Below are 24835 nucleotides of genomic sequence, written 5' to 3'. Positions count from 1 at the left end.
CCACGGATGGTCGAGTGGAAGAACACTGTGTATTTTTACAGGTTATAAAAATTTTAACATTTTAGGGCATAGTGCAATGGAACTATGATAACTTACTTAAATAGCAGCCAAGAATATAGCATCCTCAAACGTTTTGGGAAGACGGATGATTATTTAGAATTGAGAAGTAGCTTGGCTTCAAAAAATGGAGAAAAAATGCTTAAGATAAATTTTCGTACAAGAAAAATGAATGCGAACCTTTTAAACCTTACATAACTAACAAGTGCGTGCCATTCTTAAATATTTTTATCGTGAACAAGGGATAATTCATTTTATTGTAGAATAGCATGCTGTAATCAAAAAATTACGCAAAATTTAAAAGATCTCTTACAGTTTATATTCTAAAAGTTGTAATAGAATAGTTCTTTTTCAGATGAATTATACCTTAATACTCCACTTCATATTTTATGAACTTTACATTTATCAAAAAGAATGTGAAAAATGAAAAATTTAAAAATGATGGAAGAAATTTTTTACGTAACTTAGCAACATAGCTACTCTATAAGTGAAAAGTCCACACATACCTTAGTCTCCTAGGTGGATTCTTAAAAAAAGTTTGCCCCACTAATCGCTTAATGGGGCAAAATTGTTTTTGTGATAAATACACCAAAATCACATTAAAAATCTCAAAAAAAAATAAACAAAATCATAGAAGGGTTATGAACATAAGATTTTATTTAATTTTTGTAGATTTTTTATGTGATATTGGAGGTTTTTTCACGAAAACAATTTTACCCCACTAAGCGATTAGTGGGGCAATTTTTTTTTAAGAATCCACCTCAGGAGTCAAAAGAAAGTTATCAGTATTTCTTGTTATTACTGCGCTACTCAACGACATGATTGTCCTTTCTCATATTAGAATAGAGAAAATATGTGTATCTATTTTGTATAATAGAAATAATTCTAGGATTTAAGTAAGAAGATTTAAAGATTTTGAGGATTAACAAAAGAAACAGTACTTAATATGTGCATTTTTCCTAATTTCCATGTATTTAAAAAGGACAAAATAGAATGAAATATGATATATTTACAAAACCAACAGAAAAAAATTTATTATTTTTTCAGGATTTCTGTTGACATGTTTTGGGATGGTATCCATAAATTGTCTGCTGGCTATTTCTGTTTACAGATGGGCTGTGGTAGTGCTAGAGGTAAGGGAGACAAAACTTCAACAATGGAGATAAATCAATCATCCCCCAATTAACATAAACAAATTTACCCCTTTGATAAATAAAAGTATAGGAGGAAAATCTAAAAACTTATCCATCAATATTTTTCCAGTTTATTCTCAGATAAATCTTATACCAAATAAGCTGGATGTCTGTTTATGATCAACGATTCCTAGTTTTAATCCATTGCAGGCTTGGAGCTATTTTACAGAGGGGGAGGGGGTTAGTCAACTTCATATCGAGGAAATACGATTTCTTTTTAATTTTTAAATCAAAATTTTCTTAACAAAATCTCTGTTTTGATTTAATTTAAAGTTTAAGTTCAAAATTAAATAACAAACTTTTTCTGAATACTAAGAATTTACATTTTAAATTTTTTTCTTGATGTATGTTAATAATTATTCTATTAATTACATTATTTGATCAAATAATTATCTCTAATCATTTCTTCATTATTTTGATTGAATGAATAATTAGAAATTTATGAGGGGAAATAAAATAAATGAATAAATATCTTAATAAAGTTTACGCCTTATTTTTGTTAATTGCTGTAGGTTTCTTAATAAAGCAATAAAGACAATTGCGTCTAATTGTAGATAGGGCTTTTAAAAAGGGGATAATAGAGAGAGAGAAGTTTTTCTTTATAGAAACCTATGATTGAAGATAGTCAGAAAGTCAGACAGACGGGCAGACCAAATATTGTCGCTAATGATAAATGTAATACCTTATTACTTTTCCTCAGGTTAGGATGTATTGGGCCAATTGATAGCATCTCAGGATTATGGCACCGCAGAAATAGGCACCGCAGGGTTATACATAAGAAAAAAACTAAGCCCCCTTCCCCCCCCCCCCTGATTCTCAATTTATTTAAACAAGGGGAGGGAAACTGAACCGGCCACTTGTAAACTAATTCTATAATTTACAATTCTAAAACTTCTATGATTTAAGGGAAAAGTGAACTCGAACAGGATTGTGTTCCATTTGACCTGGCTAGCCTGGGCAGCAGGACTTGCCACCTCTCTACCTCCACTTTTCAATATTGGACAATATGTACCTGAACCTAATGGCATGAGGTAAGTCATATTCAGTCATTTATATACAGTACCTGTCAGAGAATAGTTATAGAACACATCGTATTACAGACAATTTTCCACGAATATTGAAAAAAGAACCCATAAGATTTAAACCAATTTTGTAAGTCCCGAAGGGCTGATCTATAAAATCTGGTATTCATTTTACGTTTTTTATTTTAATATTTATAAAAATTGCCTGTAATACGATGTTGTATATGATTTTCAGTATTGCAGAGAACCGGGTCTAATTCAGCATATATTGATCGGTTTCAAAGCCATACTGGAAAGAAAATTACTGAAATACTAAAAATTTAAAAACTTAAACTTGACCCTAAGCAATTAATAATGGCCAGTAAATACTAAAACTCCGTCGAGCCAGAAGGTATAACTGTCTTAATTTTTCAATAACTATTTTTTGGTATAGTCCTTTCCACGACATCTCTCCATAAGGAGCGATTCTTCGCAGCTCATACCAATAACGAAATTAATTCGGAAAAAATCACGAAACCTATACGTGTTTTTCAGCTGTCGTTGGGGGGCAACACATCGTAAAATTGACGACCTCTCCATTTGCCCCCCAAATATTTTTTTAGATTTAATTCCCTTGTTGGTTATACCTTATTCCTGGATTCTTCGTATTTTTAAAATGGCTTTTTATAGGTTATTTTAGGTTAGGTTAGGTTATATTGTGTTAGGTGATTGCCCCACAGGGTTAGGTAATTGGCCCCGCAGGGTTAGAGCCCCCCGCAGGGGCTAGAAATAGGAGAAAAGCTACTGTGAAAAATACGAAGAATCGCTCCTTATGGAGGGATGTCGTGGAAAGGACTATACCCCTATTTTTTATATCAAACTTTACTATATAAAAAAATGTTTTAACCAATAATTACAAAATTATAACCATTTGTTAGCATTTCTTTTATAGTTATTAAACTTTAAGTTTAAGTAATTGTTAATATCATAAAAGTAATTATCAGGGACAAGGGAATGCTATTCTGGCAAACAATGCTATAGAGCTGGTTTCATAGATTTCCAGTTAAAACTAGATGATGAGATTAAGCAACTTTTGGCAGAATTTGATAAGAAACTCAAGTATTACTTTTATCAGTTTTTGCTTCCTTTACTAAGAGCCATGAATAAATGATTGTCAGAGATTAGTTTCATGTTCAATTCTGAATTGAACGAGATAAGTAAAGATTTTTACATCCCTTAAATATTTTGTCTAAATCATAGACTACTCGTAAATTATATGTTAAATAGTGAATAAAATTGATTGAAAATCCTAAAAAGTGGATAGCTGTAATACTTTGAAAAATATTTAAGATTGTTTGAATATTTATCTCATCTAAAAATTAAAAATAAAAAAAGTTTTTACGACATCTAGCAATGAAATTCTGAACTACATAACTATGCTCTTCCAAATCATACATGTTGTTGTGGTTTAATTTGGTATTTCTTGACAACATCTTGCCTCTAATTGCGAAACAAGTTGGAGGGAAGTGGCGAAATAGGGAATGTAAATAAGGAGCTTCCCTGAAATCATAAAATGATTTATCATGTCCTACAATACTTGAACATAAACAACTAATCTTCTCGAATATTAACAATTTACAAACTTTTTACAAAATTTAAAATATGGGTAATTTTCCCCAAAATGCCTTGTAGAGCACAGAATCCCCCCTTTCCCTACCATTAATTAAAACAAATTGTAAATGATCAAAGGGGCGGGAGTTCTTTTGGTATAGCATTAGGGAAACCAAAAGATATAATTTAAATAAGGAGGGGGATCAGTGCTTGATAGGCAACTTTGTGGAAAGGCACCAATATATGTTTTTTTATGCTTATTTGTTATTAAGTTGCTCGTCAAATAGAATTTAGTATTTTATGTTTTAGGTTTATTTATTTTTTAAAAGCGAAGTTTTTCTATAATTAGGGTCGGTCCGTAAGTCCGTACGTCCATCCGTTACAGTTAACTGTTTCTGTTAATTTAAAAAGGTTAGAATTGTCCTATCAATTTTAAACTTTACATGCTTGTCTCAACCATGACACTTTGGTTGAGCTTGACTTCCGAATTAGCGGGAAGTTCACGAGATCAGTTGGCGAACATACAAACCCCCAATACCAGGAACCATCAAGTTTCAACAGCAGGTTTGAATATAGATTTATTGATGAAATTATTTCAAAGACCTGAAATTACAATATCAATTAGTTCATAATTCCAGTTATTTATAACCACGTAATCTTATTTGCTTTTCAAAAATCATTTTTCTCTACGGTAAAAAATCTTTGGAAACTTTGGCTTTAAAGGAAAATTATTTGGTTTAATAAATCATTGTTAAATGCAAAAATAAAGGCACATAAAAATTACTAAAACATATATTAATCATAATTAAGTTTCATGCTTAGCTGGCTAAAGCCTTTTTAAAACTACATATAATCGTCCTATACACCATTCTTCCTTATAAAATTAACAAATTCTACCTGAAGCTCTTATGGTTTCAAATCCCTGGTATACTAGGGTCGTTCACACACTATGAGACCAATGATAGGCCAATTTTGTTCTCCGAAATCTTCACACACTCATGTCTCATTCAAAAGTGAAAAACGTGGGCGCATATAAACAATCCATGCTGCGTCACTTTATGAAGGGAAAGTCAAAAAGACGACATTTGCGCTTAGTTTTAGAATAATGATAAGGAATTAATTTCGTACTTGATAAACACAAAGCTTCCTCGAAAAGAGGTTAAGACACACCCCCCGTTTGAAAGTCAAATTAACTTCCTTAACGAGATTCAAGGTTTTTTTGCGCTGAGCACTAGCAACATTTCTCACTAAACTCAACTCACCATAATCACATGAGAATGGCCACATCCCGAAAACGTGACAATTTTGCTCCTAACTAAATGAAACCCCGTGAAATGCATACACAATATTATACTCCTCACTAGGACTCATAATACCTCACATTTTAGGATAGAAGGATGGGGATTGGTTTGTACCATACAACATTTCATGCACATGACAATCACAAGATCACATACACAATCCTAAAATAGATAATCCTATTAATCATGATGTTGTAATTATAACAACTATACTAAATAATAATCATTTCATAATCAATAGGTAATAAATCATTATTAATAAATCAATAAGTACCTACGAAATCAGGTTGAAATGTAAATGTAAACAAATAATGGTAAAAATAAAACGAAATAAATCTTAGACAAGAAAATTAAGATTTATAGGTACTTAAAACTAAATTTGTTAAGCATCAAAAAGAGTAGTAAGAAAAAATTTTTCAAAATCCTTGGGCAGAAAGTTTTTCAAACCTAATGAATAAGAACTGTAATATCTTAATCAACAATAAAACTTTTTAATACTTAAAGAATAGCAAAATAATAATATCTTCGTTAGAATTTTCATTGAAATTATGAAAAAAATACCAATTTTTCTTTGTAAAAAAAATATGAGACTTTTAATATGAATTTTCAATCATTCCTTGATCTGAATAAAAATGTTTTACTTGATTGAAATTCATATATAATTTTAAAAAAATCTGCTAAAATATACTTGATTTTTTCCTTAGAATAAATATCGAATCACGCAACCTCGACACATTTATTCCTTTTTGGTAAACTTTTCAGGTAAGTTTTATAACGAAATGTATTTTTGAAAGGAATTTAAACTCAATAAAATTAAATTTGAGCATATGAAATAGAATAAAACTTAATCGCATTTCATTTGATTCTTATTTTAGGCATAAAAATAGGCATATGAAAAATGTGGCTATTTTACTAAAAAAAATCTCAATTTCCATAAAATAAGAATCAATTATTAATCATAATTTTTAATAACCGCTTTTATTTTAATATCTGCGATAAAAATGAAGGAAAGGTTAATTTAAAATATGCATAGTTTATCTTAAATTAATTCTGTGATATTCATATAAATAATAATCAATAATTTAATAATATCATACATCGTGTTCATTATTATAAATGCTTATCTCATAGAAATAGAGTTTACATTTTTAAACATGAACGAAAATATATATGTACCTAGGAAAATAATTGCTATAAAATACTTCTCAAGTTTTAAAATTGTCCGAAGTCGCTAGGTACATATATTACTACGAATCTCTGCTCTCGGAAAGAAGAAAAAAAAATCTTAACGCGTGGATTAATAGGAATCCCAGCTCCCGGAGTGAAAGAAAACTTTTGTACATGAATTGTTAAGAATCTCTGCCTCCGGAATGAAAGAAAATCTTTGCTTTGCTTACAAATTTAAACAAATATCTTGATTTTTTGCGATAATCTTTTTAAAATAATAACCAGAAATATTTTTAACATTATCATAATAATTTTACATGTTGTGTTCTTTACTTTAATGCATTATCTCATATGAGAATCTGAGAAATAACATTTTTTAAGCAAACGTGAACCATGAAAAAAATACCTCGAAAAATAATTTTAAAAAATCTATTTTTCTCAATCTAAAAAAAATCTGCAAAAATCATTTGGTAGTTAATACACACAACTTTTGCTTTTCGAAGTCATACTTAAAGAAACAAAATCTTTTAAAATCTGCTTTAAAAGTCTAAACAATTTTGTAGAATTTTTGTGCTTGAATATGAATAATAAAATTAGTTGAATAATGAATACTTATTCTTTGCAGAACCTTTTTAGGTTCCCTTCACAAGCTTAATATATAACTTGTAATATTTTTTCTTTTAAAGATCATTTTCACATAAATAGTTTATGTTGTAGATTAGATATGTGTGGTTTGAAATTTTTCAATGACTTTCTGGCGGCAACACCCGCCATATTTCCACCCGCTATTTGCAGGCCTCTTACCCTGTGTCGGGCGGCAAGGTTGGCAGCAGCCAAGTCGATTCTTGATTCATGATAGCACCAGGGCAAGTAATAAAAGTGTGACTGTCATAAAATTTAGAATCATCTACCGGCTTTTGTCCGGCCGGAACCGAAACTCCCGTCGGCTCTTGTCCGGCCAGAACCGAATTTCTTATTGGCTCTTGCCCAGCTGGAACCGAAACTCCCGTCGGCTCTTGTCCAGCTGGAACCAAAACTCTGATCGGCTCTTGTCCAGCCGGAACCGAAACTCCCGTCGGCTCTTGTCCGGCTGGAACCGAATCATTCAGCGGCTCAATACCCGCCGTAACAATATTCTCAACGGCTACAGTATCGTTACCAATATCATCAGGAATAACTGCAGCACAACTAACATCATTATCAATATTAGCCACGGCAACACCCACCGTAGCCATGTTGTCAACGGCTGCGGCACTAGCAGAACCAAAAGGTTCATCAGTAGCGTTACAAGCAGAACCAACAGGTTCAATAATAGCAGCTACGGCAGACCCAACCGGCTCATTATCAACAGCTACGGCAGAACCAACCGGCCACGCACTCTTATCAACAGCTACGGCAGCTTTATATGCAGATTTCTGCTGACCAGCTCCATAGTCAGCACTTGTACAGATAAAACCACTACCAAAAATGGTTCGCCACAACATAGACTGGCCCACTTTCTGGTAGGTTGATGGAAACACGTCAGGATGTGTATTTCCAATGATGATATCTAAGCCTCCACTAATATATGTAAATCTTTCTGGCGGCATCTTAAATATTTTGGCGGCGGTTTCCGGATGGACCGAGCGCATCTTGTTGCCACCTCCGAGGTTAGGCATAACAGCTGCCTCAAATTCTCTCAAGTTACCATCCCTGTCCTTCAGATAGAACACCACATTGCGGCAGGATGATTCTCTACCGTCAGCAACAGAAATGTTTGTATATCTGCCGTTAGATTTCAGCTTCAACTTGTGGGACATCTTCTCAGATATAAGTGGTAGACTCGAACCCGAATCAAACATGACGGCGGCATGGCAGGCGCCGCCGCCAGGTGCTACAACTGGAACTATTTGCAGCAGGAAGGTACATGTGCTAGGCTAAGAACTTGATTTGTAGACTGTATTCACACTAGCACTAGCCTCATGCAACATACGACTATGATAACCGTCGCAATTATTGGTGCCACAGACACCAAGCTTATCCGATTTATTACAATTGTCAGCAGCATGACCATCACACAAGCAGAGTTCACACAACTTATTCTGCTGGACAACTTTTTTTCGGTCAACAACATCCATCTTCTTAAATGTGGGACAACGGAAAATAGGATGTTTATCCTCGCAATTTTCAACAGGACATGCACTGTTCCACTTGGAAGCCTTGTCCTTTCCAGCCTTTCCATTCTCATTGTCACTGCGGCCAGACACTTGCGCGGCGGCAGCTCTATCACGATTTCTCTTGCCGGCGTTAGTGTCATAGGACATATCACCGGCCAACATGGCACCCCTGGTCCTCTCCAGCAGTTCTACAATCTTCTGGATGTTTGGTTGGTTCATGCTACCTAGCTCCATCATAATCTTCTCTCTCAAATTTTCAGGGCACTTGTCTTTAAAAATATGAATAAGAGTTAGGTGATTGTAATCCTTAGCTGCAGAACCAACGATGGCTTCTACCTCCTGCATCATGCTCTTGAAGGTAGCAATTGCGCTAACCACGTCCACAGGTTTATCCACAGGTTTCATCTTGTTCAACTTAGTTAAAATCCTCATGAACCGGCGAGTGTTTGATAAAAACATCTGATCAAGAAACGCCCATTGTTCATTATGATCTCTAATCGCTGACACTTGCTTGCGTAGTTCCGGGTTGGTTATAACCTTCTCCATACACAACATCAGACTTAACCTCTGGTCAGCAAATCCATAACCAGAGCATAGATCCTTAAAGACCTGTTTAAAGTTTGGGTAATCCGTGTCAGTTCCGTCGAACGACGGCAACAAACTGTTGTCCCAGCGCCCATACTGCGGGTTGGAACACCGAATATCCACGGCAGACATACTTCTGGAGAGCATGGCAGGTGTCCCACTCTCATCCAGGTTAGATGAACGACGTTCCATCTCTCTAAGCCTTCGGTACATATCACGTACTTCTTGGCGCAACTCCATGGAAATTTTAAGCACTCCCATGTCCATCTTCACCTTCTGAATGACGTCGAGGTTCCTGGCGACAGTGCTTGACCTCGCGTCGTCTGACTCATTGTCAAGCCAGTACAGAATTTTTGTACACTGCTCCAACGACGCATAAACTTTATCTGCAACAGTTTTCTGCTCACTAGCTTCATCCAAATCACGCTTGAACTCGCGCAGCTCACTAGTATCCACGGCAGGTTTTAGACTTTTTATTAGGTCAGATTGGTCCTTGACCTCACTAAAAATGTCACGAATTGATTTTAAATTCACATTTTCACATGAACTAAAACTTTGGCAGGCTTTTAGATTTTCATAAAACACTTTTATCTGTTCGTCAAACACCTCTAGCCTTTCATTGCCAATAGCGATAGCTCGCTCAATTTTCTGCTTTTTAGTGAGCACCATATTGATTCACTAGGTAATTATTTCACAGAAAAATTGTCAATGTTTTTTTTCTCCATCAATACACTATATGCTATTGATTTATTGAAGAATGCTAACGCCTATTCTTCAGATTCTTTGAAGAATGCTAATGCCTATTCTTCAGAACCATTTGAAATTGCTTGTGCAGCGCCTTCAACCATCAGGTTATTTGAAACTCGCTTGTGCAGCTCCTTCAAACTCCATTCATTTGAAATTCGCTTGTGCAGCTCCATCAAACTTTAAGACTTTGAAATTTGCTAACGCCTAAACTTCAAGTCCTTTGAAATTGCTTGTGCAGCTCTTTCTTTTTTGCATCAATACACTATATGCTATTGATCTCTTGATGAATGCTAACGCCTATTCATCAGATACTTTGAAATTGTCTCAACCATGACACTTTGGTTGAGCTTGACTTCCGAATTAGCGGGAAGTTCACGAGATCAGTTGGCGAACATACAAACCCCCAATACCAGGAACCATCAAGTTTCAACAGCAGGTTTGAATATAGATTTATTGATGAAATTATTTCAAAGACCTGAAATTACAATATCAATTAGTTCATAATTCCAGTTATTTATAACCACGTAATCTTATTTGCTTTTCAAAAATCATTTTTCTCTACGGTAAAAAATCTTTGGAAACTTTGGCTTTAAAGGAAAATTATTTGGTTTAATAAATCATTGTTAAATGCAAAAATAAAGGCACATAAAAATTACTAAAACATATATTAATCATAATTAAGTTTCATGCTTAGCTGGCTAAAGCCTTTTTAAAACTACATATAATCGTCCTATACACCATTCTTCCTTATAAAATTAACAAATTCTACCTGAAGCTCTTATGGTTTCAAATCCCTGGTATACTAGGGTCGTTCACACACTATGAGACCAATGATAGGCCAATTTTGTTCTCCGAAATCTTCACACACTCATGTCTCATTCAAAAGTGAAAAACGTGGGCGCATATAAACAATCCATGCTGCGTCACTTTATGAAGGGAAAGTCAAAAAGACGACATTTGCGCTTAGTTTTAGAATAATGATAAGGAATTAATTTCGTACTTGATAAACACAAAGCTTCCTCGAAAAGAGGTTAAGACAATGCTAATTCCTATAGCAGTTAGTTACCACTTAAAAAGCGCAGCAACTCTATAATCGTTACCAGAAAGTTCATATGTCCATTTAAAACAGGCTTATTTTTTACAACAAATTTTTGTATGTTAAAATTATCCTAGTCATCAGATTTTTTGAATACTGATTCCTATTACAACAAGGTATTTTGTTATATGCGAAGCATCTCTATAATAAAGTCTTAAAAACGTCATTATGTCCTTAAACAGTAACATGTATTTAATCAATTTTAAACAAATTTACTTACAATTTTGTATAGACATACGCATTAATATTCAGTTTATTCAGTTCTGACACTCTACTAGTGTTAATATTTGTTTGTCCTTCAATTTCAGAGCTTCGCTTATGGATGTTGTCATCCTTGTTTTAACAAGTAATGAACAATGAATTTTATTTTTGAAAAAAGCTTTAAAGATGTATTTTAATTATTTAATCAATATGAAACTTTTGTCTTAACTTGCTTTAAGGGGTTAATAAAAGTGTTTGAAAATGCATCAAAGTAAAAATTTATTAAAATATTTTGGTTTTTTGTCTTTAATCAGTTACAAATATTATGGAAAAGAAAAAAAATTAAAGATTTTATTTTTAGGAAGTAATTAAAAATATTTTTTTAATCTCCCTACTTTTGAATTGTTTTGTAAGAATTCTGTTGTTTGTTTTGAATAATCGTCTGCTAATTTCTTATTTAATAGTGAGGTTTAGTGATGAGATTTAGCGAATTTAAACCCTTATCTACTTTACTATAAACCCTTTTTTATAATAGTTGAATCATCCCATACATTCAAAACTTTTAAAGGTTTTGTGATTAGGTTGCGTGATTTTAATAGAATTGTTGATCAGACGGAACTTCCCTTGTCCCTGGTAATTATGTTTATAAAACATACTGTTTTAGGCTCAAAAGATAAAAAAATTTACTTTTTGTACTGTCAAGAAATTATTAAACTTTAAGACTTTCTGGTTCAACAAATTGATACTTCAAACAGTCTTCAAACAATATTGAAATTCCTTTATTTTAAATAGTATTCTTTTTACAGTACAGGATGTTTGTACAATCTGCCTCCCTCCCCCCCCCCCCCACGAAATTTTTTGTAATATCGCTGGTACACCCCCCATTCCGTTTCTAGGAAAAGTATAAATTATTTGATTACGGTGATTTTTTTATACAAATTTAATCTTCAGTTCATTTATTGTAGGTTCCGACCTGATAAAACAGCAGTTTCTCTATCCGCCAGGCATGTGTTTCCGTATTTGTGTACTTGCAGGTGCAGTGATTTATTGACAATATTTGTTTTCTAGTTGTGCCCCGTCCTGGCAGGATCCAGACAACAATCAGTTTGCTCTCTACCTCTTTATCTTTGGTTTCATCATCCCTTGTGTCATCATTTTCTACACTTCATTCTGGGTTCTGTATATCATTAGGAGGGTGAGTACCTACTCTTTTCAATGGTGAAGCTAATCTTTAATTATCTTTTTCTGTAAGTCGCTACGATTGATGTTTATTTTTCTCGGTTGCTTTAAACTGTAGAATCTAGATTTTGGACAAGATACCCCTAGCAAAGTCCATCCACCAGTCTGTCCGTCATGCAACAAAAAAAGACAAATAGATAAAAGGTTTCGTGATTTTGTAATTCATAAAGTATTGTTCGTTTCTCCATTCATGTTTTTTGTGTTTCGTTTCATATATATGTTGTCATTGCTTGTTTATTATATATGTTTACAAACCCTCCATTAGATTAAAAAGAGATATTCTTTTTAACAAAATGTACAAACTGCATTTTACAATGTAAAATGTGCAAAAAAAAGTGTATAAAACAGTTATATATCAACGTCACATTTTTACAGAAAAAGCTGGGATAGAGCATTTCAATGTAAATGAATCTGAGATGCTAGTGTTCGAAAAAGGTTTTGAGTAGGAAACTAAAGTTGTTGTCATTTGTCGGAGCGTTCACGTCTAAATAGACTCAGTGGCTCTTATATGAATAGGGAAATGATGGGGCAGAAAACAGCTTCAATCCTGAATCTTGTCCACTCTTATAGTTCCTTTTATTCCTGATTCCCTACAGAGAAGCTTGGGTAATATTTTCTTAACAAACCAGAAATTAACCAATTTATCACATTAACAGATCAAAGGTGTTTTTACACAAACAGAAAAAAATATTATTAATTATAGCCCAGAGAATTTTATCTTTATCAGATTTATATGTATAATGAAAAAACTTAACTTTAAAGCCATTGTTTAATGATAATTATTTATTTCTGTGTGCTGATTGTGTACAAAATTGTTCTTGTTTTTAACAATCATGTAAGCAAAAAAGGTTTTAGCTTGTCTGAATTTTATAATTTGATTAAGAACACGAAATTATGAAAATATTCTGACATTTATAGCTCTAATTTTGTACAATTTTAACATAAACTAATTAGGTCCCAAAATTCTTATATAATTCGTGAAATTTTAAAGCAGAAATAATATTTTGCCACTTTTTAAAAGTAGTTCGAAATGTGAGTATTATTTGTAGTAATGTGTCTCTCTCAGCAGCAAAAAAAAAGATTAAAACCTGTATATTTCCTGATTGCTTAATATCATTTCTTTTTTTCAGAATATCGCCTCAATAAGCTCCGAAGATATCCGTATGAGAGCAGTCAAACGTGAGAAAAAGATTTTAAATATGGTAAGAAAATTTTTATTAAATTCATAAACTTTTACTAAAATAATATGTTATGATCAAGTAAGGTTAAATATGCCATGTCATAGCATTGTTTAGTTGTTATGTCAACATAACCATTTAGTTATAATTTCGTTTTCATATGGTCAGTATTGGAAACTTTTTAATAAAGTCGCCAGATATTCGTAACAGACCATTGAAATTTGATATCGGCAGAATACCGACAGTTGTGATTGTGTAGATAAGGAGAGAAATGGTCTTACAAAAGCTCCGCGCAGGGGCTTACAACATTTTCAAATTGGGCATACATTGAACGGGGGTGTATGTGGTTCACTTGTCGGTTTGAGGCATTACACCATATTAACTTCAGCAAATAATTTAATGGGTTTAACCAAAAAGACTTACATGTTTTCTGATTAGTTAGTACACTTTTTTAGTACACTAATTTTTATCCTCGTAATAAATGAATATGTATTACATACCCCGGGCCCCCCCCCCCCAAAAAAAATATATTTTTTATTTTACCCCTCCCCCCCCCCCCCTTTTAAATTTATCCCTACTTTGGGGGTGCCGGGTGCCATTTAGGAGGGGGTATTTACCCCCCCCAAAAAAAATATAAAAAAAACCTAACAAAAAAAATTTTAGCGCGCTTCGCGCGCATATTTACACCTATATATTTAATAATATTTCATTATTAGCTAGGTAACTTTTTATATTATTAAATTACCCCCCTTAAAAACTTAAGTTTTTCTTCTTTTATAAAAGTGTCCATAAACACCTGTGCGGTGAGGAGGGGGGACAGTTGAAAATTTAATTCCTGTCACAAACCCTTATGTTTTTATGTTTTGATTTTAAGCTGTTAATATTTTTCTTTGACCAATTTATTTTTTGTATCTAAACATGTACCAGGTACCTTTATGTTTCTTTCTTTCAATATATGAACTGAAACTGTTACTGTTTGTACTGTAGTTATTCTATTTATCTATCTATTAAAAATTCCCTCATATCAATATCATTATCTTAAAGACATATATATATATAAAGAAAGGTGGTTTACTCACCCTATTCACCCTATTTCATACATAAAATTGCCAAACTACCCTCCAAACGTTTTGCCAACAACCTTCTTAAAAAAAACTTTCCTAGATGTGTAATTTTTTATTGTGTTTCATGCACCCCTCCAGCAAAATGCTGTGCACATGCCTGGATACAATTATGTATATATTTGAGTCAAGTGTTAATGTTTCTTTTATCTGGTCCTAATCCCAATGGTAATCTATTCCTTATTGTTGTTCCAATAAAAAAGATATTAGTGGAGAATAAATATAATAATAATGGATACAAAATTGGAAAATGTTCTGATACACAATTTTTTCTGCTTTTCAAACCTTCAATTAACAAAGAAATTATCTTAAACGCATTATTTAATACTTATATTTGCGGGAACTTTTATTTAATGAAATCTTCCAATTTTTAACATTTACAAAACAGTCTGCTTTATTGCATCAAGATCCATGACAGATCTATATAGGAAATAAATGTCTATATATGAGCTCAAATTTTCCTAGCGTTTAAAACTCATAGTGCTCCAATAATCCGTAATAAACTCTTATTGACCAGAACGATAAGACCCATTATTTTACTGTATGAAGAATAAATTCATTTTTTTATTTCATGTTGCTATTTGAATTATATTGAAGTATTAAATTTCTATCCATAAAACAGAAAATTTAAATTTATAATATAGTAAATAAAATAAAAACTTAGTTTTAAAATAATTTGATACTAGCGATCATGCGTAATGTTGTCAGATATTGAACTAAAATTGAACTAACAGTTAACTAAACATTTAACCCTTTCAGGACGATAATTTTAAATAAAAAATATTAAGATCCTAAAAAAGTTTAAAGAAAGAAATCGTCAGGGTGAAGATAATGGAAGAATAGTCAGAATTCAGATAACCAAAAGAAAGTAAATAAAACATTGAATAAACCTAGCCAATAGCGAGATAATTATATCGAGCCCAACTCTAGTTATTCATATTACCGACCTCTAATTTGTCACACCAGTGGATGCTTGTGTATTTTCCTAATTATTGCCTAAGACATTATCTTTTGTCTCACCAGAAACGGTATTTATGTGTTGGGTTCGAACCCATTACCTACTTCATATTTGACAGATTATTTTATCTATAAAAATATTTTCTCCTTTTAAACAGGTCTAATATTTTATCTTTAATAACATTTCTCGTATTCATTCGAATCCGGTGGATAGGAACCGGTTCTCATCCATACGAAAAAACTATGTCTAGCATCGTATTATATCCAGTTTTCTACGAATATAGAAATGTACAATCACAAGATTAAAACTAGTTTTTTTAGCCGGTGCCTTCGGCACCACGGGGCTAAAAAAACTAGTTTTAATCTTATAATTGTACATTCTATATCCGCGGAAAGCCGTTTATAATACGATACGAGAAATAACTATTATACGTTTCATATGTATAGACTAAAAAAACATTCTTTGGGTACATTTTTACCAGTCTAGTCTAGTTGATTCCAGATATGGGAAATATTCTTTTTGACCCAAAGTAATCAAGCTCTTTTCAAAGCAAAAGTAGCATGCTTGATTTCACACTAAAATGCAATAAAAAAATTTTCTAAACAGTGTAAATAAATTAAAGAATACCATGTATTTTCAATACTTTTTTTATGTATAGGTATACATTATAAAATGCTCAAATCGGTAACTTTTTTCACTTTTAATATCTTTGTAATCTTCGTTCTATACTTTCATCAAATAAATTAACAAGTAAAAGGTCAAATGCCTTTTAAAAACAGAAAAAATGTTTTGTTTGACTTTTAATATATACAGTGTGTCTTTTTTATGAGAACTTTTTTGAAAGCAATTTTACCCCACTTATAGTTATCAGAATTTAATGATTAAATGCTTATTTTCTTCGTTTTTTAATGCAATTAATAGAACATTTAAAAAATATTTCAGTTTTTATTTAAAAAGAACAGTAAAATCTAAAATTCAAAACTTAGGTGGCAACATCTAAAAATGGTTTAGCGCATTTTTCTTATGCCTAAATCTTCAACCTTTTGCAAGAATTTCTACTAAACACTTCAAAAGTTCAGATATAGAGCTAAAAATATATACAGATACTTTAAGGGACATGTACTAGAACATATCAAAGTTTGAAGGTCATATCTCAACCAGGGAGGTAATACTGGCCCCCCAAAGTCGACTACAGAAAATCCAATTTTTTTCTTGCAAAGGGTAGAAGATTTAGGCATAAGAAAAATGCGCTAAAACCATTTTTAGCTGTTGCAACCTAAGTTTTGAATTTTAGATTTTACTGTACTTTTAAATAAAAACTGAAGTATTTGTTTGGTGTTCTATTAATTGCATTAAAAAAACGAAGAAAATAAGCCATTAATCATTAAATTCTGATAACTATAAGTGGGGTAAAATTGCTTTCAAAAAAGTTCTCATAAAAAAACACACTGTATTTTGGAATATCCCTATTAAATAAAAGAGCATATATAAGGATTATTTGGAATATTCTCATAAGAGGATTTAATATAAAATTTAATTCCAACTGTTTTTGTGTTCTTTTCAAAAAAAAACTTTCATTTAGATGAAATTGTCCATGAAAGTGAAGCTAATCAAATATAAAGTGACAGTTCTTTTAATATTGAAGAAAATTAAGTCTCTTGTAAAGTTAATTTAGATGAAGGATGTTAATATGGACATACTTACAATTTTTGGGCACAATCATAGACATGTATTGCTTGAAAAATTGAGTCGAATTTTTCTATTGAAAAATCGTAAAAGGGGGAAGGTATGCCAATCAAATTTAAATTTTAATGCTGTATGTTTTCTGAATTGTGTAAGAAAATCTTATGCTAGGTTTACAAACTAGATAAGTACTCTATCTTGTCAATATTTACAATAAGAGATATTTAAGACAAACCTACGAACACAACAAGAACAGAGAAAGATTCGCTTTAAAAATAAAGTTTTATAACCTAGGAAAATTAGGAAAAATTGGAGTTTTCCCATCTGTCTCTGATTTTTAATGAAATTTTGTTATGTTCGAAATCAGCGCAATTCTAATGCAAATTATTACCTTTATAGCGCAGCTACCAATTATTTTTACATCCTTGTCAGTATAGAGACATTAAAATTTTGATTATCAGGCAACTTTTATTTAGCAAGTATTATTTTAACTAGGGGGACTATCTCGAAATTTACAAACAGTTTTGAAAAGTTTATTTACTATATTATACAATCAAAATATATATTTTAGTTTTAGAAGCAGTATTTTCGTGGTTACTTGCCTTTGTAATTTAAAAACTTTTGTACATTCTCGGTTTGCTGGAAATCTGTAATTACAATTTGTACCTTATTTTGCTATGCTATGTTAAGTAGATGACGGGAATTGTTAGAGTTAGTGGAATTTTTTAGTCAGTATAAAAGCGCATATCATTAGTTAGGACTTCTAGATATAGTCATGTAATCGATTGGTTGGTTGGTTGTCTGTAATAGTTAAAATATTAGAACCTTTGTACCTACTACACATACATGGCTCTCTACCTTTTGATCAGATATATTGATGTAAATTTGTTTTAGGCTTCCACAAAACAAAGCATTTATTGCTTTGGATTTAATAATCCTTGTTTAACAAATGAAATATATTCAAGTCTTACAATTCATATGTAAATTTTTATCAAATTAGACAGAAATTGTGATGAAAATATTCAAAAACATTTCGATTTTTAGATATTTTGCTTGATTTCGAGCCTTTAATACTAGGATACAAATTTTAGTTTAATTATGAATTTGTAAATAAGTACAATATAAGGTGTTAAGTTTTAAATATGAAAAAACATCTCTCTTTAATGGCAACTAAAACAGCATAATAGATAGACAGACGGACACAGCAAGTTGTAGAGTAAAGTGTAAACGATTATATCGGTCATGTGAATCTAAGTACAATCATTTCAATAAGTAAGTAAAAACAACAAGCATAGACATTTATAAAGCCTCCCTAAAAGGAAGAACCCATTAAGATCAGCAAATTCTGAGATATGAGGTTTAGACAAAAAAAAACAACTTACTATTTTATGTTCCAGAATATTTTTTTTTAACAATATCTTTTATATTATTTAGATATTTGTTGTGATTGGAGTATTTCTGTTTTGTTGGGGACCCTATGCTGTTCTCTGCTTTATGTCTTTAATTGGACTGAATACGGTAAGAAATTTTATTTATACTGCAAATTTGAAAGGCGTGCAGGGAGATGTTTTAAATTCATGTGGGTGGATTGTGATACAACACCCCACCCCTTATGTTTTCCACCCCCATACACCCCTCTATATACCCCTTGATAAGGGTCAACGCCTTTCTGATGTACCTCCTCAAAGGGTGGGGTCTAGCAAAAAAAGTCACACCCCCTCGTTTTTGGTTATGGATGCTGTAAAAATTTACGGATGCTTTTTACGCACCCCCCCCCCCTGGAAAAACCGTTAAACTAACTAATAGCATTCTAAAATAATTTTGTTACAGCTAGAATGTATTTTTTCTGTTTTCATTTTGATAAGATTATTGGACGAGTAAAAAATGTATGCAAAATATTTTTTTCAAATGATATATTCCTACTTGATTTAATAGAATCATCCTGCAGATTTAAACTTTTTTGGTCATCATGTAACTGATTAAAAGCGCTGCTTCTCTATATTATATTTAAATTTCAGATGGTACCATTATCTTTTACTGTTTTTCCCCTCCAATTCGCGAAAAGTTCAACTTTGTGGAATCCAATAATTTTCTTTCTCATGAACTCCAAGGTAAGATTATTTCCAGTTTAGCTTCGAAACGGATTAATATCCGCTGGATTAGAACCAGTTAGTAAAATAAAAATCATAAGATTTAATACTATTTTCATGGGACTTAGCCTTCTGCCACTAGGGGCCATAGTTTTTCATTTTACTTTCCGTGGAAAATTGTCTATAATACGTTGCGATAATTAAATATTCTACCCTTTAAAACCAAGTTCGTTTCTCAGCACAAATTTCTAAAAATAAATCATAAGTAATATAATAAAAATAGTTATAGAAATTATCTATAAACATTTTGGTAAGAAAAAGATGAGATTCTTTTTTCAAATGTAATCTTTTAACTGTTTCATATTATTAGAAATGGAATATCAATTAATTGATTTCTAGCAAACTTCAATGATATATTTCTAGAACCAAGTTTGATCTTTTTTATTTAGAAATCTTGGATTTTAGTTTTCTTTTCAAAATCTTTTAAAACTTTAAAATTTCTAGTCACATGTAAGTTTTTATTAATTTGTTAAACATATACAGCATCTTCACTATTAAAGAGTAGCTATTTCGTACATACTGACAGTAAACTTTCATATAGTGGCTACGCCAAGAACTTTCATATTATATACATAATATTTACATAAAACACATATAATGATATAGTTATCTATTTAGATATACCTATAATGCCTATATAAGTAGCTTAACATTAAAATGCAAAATGGTCTTGAATTACATATGTTTGAAGGATATAGTGGTTTTTGTAATGACATTTTAAAATGGCTTACATATAATCTACACAACACAAAAGTCTGTCTGCCTGTTTGACTATTGGTAAAGTTTGTCTTAAATCACCAGAAATTTATAAAAAGGAAGAGAAACGAATCGTGAATACTAAATTAATATATCAATATCTGGGGCAAAAAGGTACAAACTTGAAAACAAGAACGATAACATTCAAGAATGAAACATAACAAACTTTAAAAGATTGTAAGGTTATTATCTCAGCAATGGCAATTCCTAATTAATGACCTGCAGTAAAAGGACGTCTCAGCTTTTTTTGAGGGGGAGGGGGGCGGGATCAAAATGAGATATTTTAAACGTTGGGGGAGGGGGGTTATCTAATGCACTGCCCTGCTTCTGTCGAATAACGGTCTGTAAATAATATGTCAGCCTAACATTAATTTAGATATAATATACAGTCGATATTTATAATAACGCTATATCACCAAATATCGATGAGATGTCAGTCATAACCCCTAATATTTTATGCCATATTGTCGACATACCATTGGATAAATAAGTCAACAGGTAAGAACGTATCTTTTACCCCATGTTGTCTAGGAAAGTTTGGGATACATGTGTTTTTCTTTCAATATCCTTCGGCCAATTTAGTTTTGTTAGGAAATGTCTACCTCAAGGATAACTGGCTAAAGGTGGCTAAATTAAAGAGCTAAGCATAATATTCTAAAATACAGTAAATTTAATACATATAATCAACGTTTATCCAAGTTTAAATTTCATTCATTTTTTTATTGTCAAAATGCTTATTTGACTTAATCTATGTAGAATATTCTTCGTTCATTTTAAACAAAACTTCAAATAAAGACTGTATTACTAGAAAAATGTATTTTATTTATGAATAGATACAATTTTTAATAATTTTATATTTTACCCAATTCAGAAAGTTAGTATGCTTATAAAATTTAAAAAGAGACAGTTAATATACGAGTATATAACTAAAAGTTGAATCAAATGTTTTGTTATAGTTAAACAAACGTTAAATAGACCCCGTAGGATAACCAGCTTATTTTCATACATAAAACCCAATAAAATGTGTGCAGTTAATTTACAACATGTAAGTTAAAATTCTTTTACTGTCAGTCTGTCTGTCTGTCTTAAGAATCTATTATACATTCCCGCCATTAGTAAGTTTCCTTTTACTTTTCACATTTCCCTCTTTTTATTCCTGGTTTCAAAATAGAGATATGTTAGAATAGCTGGACACATTTGTTTCAAAGCCAAGCTTTTTCATTTTATATTTAGGATTTATTCTACCTTTATACATTTATGCGTGGTGAAATCGGCCTATCATTTTAAATCATTTATTAGAAATCTTATAAATTTTCACAAGATGGAATTGTTTCATTAACTAGATTTTTTAAATTATGGATGACGAAGTATATTTTTAAAAGTATGTCACAAAAATGTAATCCGTTAAATTTTCAACAAATTGAAATATCATGTTTTTGAAAAGCTGATAGTATTTGGTCTGCGTACTGTGAAAGAAAGTTTTATATTTGGAATCTAATAAATACTTTGGTGTAAAACTTTGGGTGGGCGATCACTTCAGCATATTATCACATCTGCATATCGTTTAGATTCGCAAAAAAAATCACGTAACAAACAAAGTAAATCATACGGTGTTTTAAGGATTATAATGGAATATAAAGGAAGAGTGATTTATTGCTATTGTAAAAATTAGCATTTCTGATTATTTGACAATGTGATGAAATGAAGGGACACCAAAACTTTGAATCTGGATTTTTCTTGTGTCTGTCTACTCTTTCCATAAGAATAATAACTTTACAGAAGGATGGGCAATATCTTTAGAAAAGTGAGTGTTTGATCATAAGTACCTTCTAGCACTAGTAGGCCAAATTAATTTTCCTGTACTAACTATTGATCGATTTATTTTGCATTTAACAAGAACCAAACGGCAATGCTGATTAAATGCATGTTAAAACAACAGTAACAAGCCCTTTTCACTCCACAGGGGGAGCATAGGCGGCTGACAATTTGTCAGTGTTTCTGTAACATATGGCTTTTTTATGGATACGGGACAGGGTTGTCAGCCCTAAGCTCTATGATTGCGGTGTAAAGCATCCATTTGCCCATCACACAACCAACCCTTTGATTGCACGAACTTTGTCTGAGAAGTCCTAACTGTGCATGGTATTGAGTTGCGCCTGTTTTGGGCAAAGGAATTCCCCTACTCTAACTATTCATGTCGCGCACCTTACATAGCGGCAGTAGGAACCATTTTTAACGTCTTTAGTTAGGACGCGGTGTCGGACCGAGATTCGAACCTATCACCTTTCCGACGACGAGCGGATGCGCTACGTGTTGAGCCACAGTGCATGATAATCTTTTCTTAATTTTCAGTTCCGTGAAGCCATCCTTGGAACATTGCCTGTGTGGCCCCGAGTTTTCTCCTCTAATTCTGATAACAACACCATGCAGACTCAGAGGAAAAGATGGTTAGAATTTAATATTGTTTAGTTTTAATCTTTTCCTACTTTGTATAAACTCGTTATTATTTAATTCCTGATATATTTTATTTTTTTTATCTAAAAAAGAGAATAATTGAATGTCTTTTTAACATTTCAATGCATGTTAATACTATTTCGGGGTGATTTTGGCCTATTTTGTCATATGCTGTCTAGAACAAATCTTTTTAAGTCCTGAACTTTCATATCCTTGTTTTATTTGAGTTTTTACGCACAAATTTTAATGCAATTTAGTTTTACTTTTATAAGTTCCAACCATTCATCTATTTCTAAAGTTAAAAAGTTCACAGTAAATAAAACAAGTGTGTTTGGACGAAGTTTTTGACAATTTTAAGTACTCAAACTTAAGACTTTTTGAGATTTATTGGGCAATCTAAAAAGATTTTTTGCTTTAAATTTTCAAACAGTTTTAGTTTATTTCATTATAAGGAAAATTATTAGGTATAGTCCTTTTCGTGGCAGTTTCTTCGTATTTTCACCGTAGCTTTTCTCCTATCTCTTGCGCCTGCTTTTAACCTAATCTAACCTAAAATAACCTATCAAAAGCCATTGTAAAAATACGACGAAACGCCTTGTTAGAGGCGTTGTCACGAAAGTGTTTATAGCCAAATTATTTTAACATGTATTATAGCAACCATTTAATCCTTAAAACAATAAGAAATACAGATTCAATGCTTAACCAATAAGAACTTAATACTATAAGATTAGTTTCACACATAAAAATATTTATAATTCTAGTTTAGATGGTTTGAATGCTATCTTTTTGTACCTTTTTACTTAGCATTCACATGGTTTGTTTGATGTTTGTTCCAAAGGCCTTTTGGGGATTAAACTTCAAACTAAAAGTTTTAATTATTTGGGTTATTCTATTAGAGTAACATCACCCTGTCAAACAAGAAAGTATTATGTTGACTTTTATTTGATGTCGACAAGATTTTCTTATATAAAGATTATCTATATGTCTTTATAGTCATACTAGCGGCTACGCCCTAGTGGCACTTTAAATGTTTGATTTTTTGTTGCATTCAAGTTTCTACAATATGTTGCGTAAGAGTCTCTTTATACGATACCTCGCAATGTTACGTAGGAGTCTCTATACATGAAATAAAAATTTCGATTTATTATTATTTCTCTTGAGAGGGTGGTGGTACCCTTCCCCAAAATAGTATAAACCTTGCCGGGACCTATGCGAAGCTACCCTATTAAGGAGGACCCGATCGGTTCAGCGGTTAGCGAGATCCTTCGGTACAAACAAACACACAGACACACAAACATCCTGTTACTTTAGTATGAGGATTGTGTTGAGTTTTAGTCAACATTGTGATAAAAATTATTATAATTGGCTTCGTACTAATTTCTTTTAAAATTTCTATAGATTTTTCTGACAATAGGATGTATTTTCATAAAAGTATTTCTAACAAATATGAAATATCTAATACATTCATATTTTAATTTATATAACGTATACAAAATGCTGAATTTTTTACAAAAATTAAAACGGTTACTTTGATATTTAGTCTTTTTTTATACAGTGTGTTTTTTTATGAGAACTTTTTTGAAAGCAATTTTACCCCACTTATAGTTATCAGAATTTAATGATTAACGGCTTATTTTCTTCGTTTTTTATAACCATTTATAGAACATCAAAAAAATATTTCAGTTTTTATTAAAAAAGTACAGTAAAATCAAAAATTCAAAACCTGGGTGTCAACATCTAAAAATGATTATAGCGCATTTTTCTCATGCTCAAATCTTCTACCCTTTGCAAGAATGGCTGCAAAACACTTCAAAGTTGAGATACAGAGTTAAAAATTGAAACAGATACTTTTGGGGACATGTACTAGAACATATCAAAGTTAAAAGGCCATATCTCAATCAGGGAGGGAGTACTGGCCCCCCAAAGTGGACAACTGAAAATCCAATTTTTTTCTTGCAAAGGGTAGAAGATTTGAGCTTAAGAAAAATGCGCTAAAACCTTTTTTAGATGTTGACACCTAAGTTTTGAATTTTTGATTTTTCTGTACTTTTTTAATAAAAACTGAAATATTTTTTTAATGTTTTATAAATGGTTATAAAAAACGAAGAAAATAAGCCGTTAATCATTAAATTCTGATAACTATAAGTGGGGTAAAATTGCTTTCAAAAAAGTTCTCATAAA

General features: G+C 31.7%; 1 protein-coding gene across 1 annotated transcript in view; it reads left to right on the top strand.

Annotated features, from left to right (window-relative positions):
* Positions 1-24835, top strand: part of LOC145326326 (rhodopsin-like) — a 39757-nt gene that overhangs the window by 10859 nt on the left and 4063 nt on the right. Inside the window, exons 4-11 of the mRNA XM_080169619.1 lie at positions 1-41; positions 1105-1190; positions 2157-2281; positions 12184-12310; positions 13485-13556; positions 18729-18812; positions 19313-19405; positions 22553-22647. Of these exons, the coding sequence (XP_080025745.1) occupies positions 1-41; positions 1105-1190; positions 2157-2281; positions 12184-12310; positions 13485-13556; positions 18729-18812; positions 19313-19405; positions 22553-22647 (723 nt within the window). The remainder of the gene's footprint in view (positions 42-1104; positions 1191-2156; positions 2282-12183; positions 12311-13484; positions 13557-18728; positions 18813-19312; positions 19406-22552; positions 22648-24835) is intronic.

The sequence above is a fragment of the Acartia tonsa genome, chromosome 8, assembly GCF_053477335.1.
Source record: "Acartia tonsa isolate MP-2025a chromosome 8, ASM5347733v1, whole genome shotgun sequence".
NCBI classification, from domain to species: Eukaryota; Metazoa; Arthropoda; class Copepoda; order Calanoida; family Acartiidae; genus Acartia; species Acartia tonsa.
Note: the sequence above shows the minus strand (reverse complement) of the source record. Positions and strands in the feature narration are given on the sequence as shown.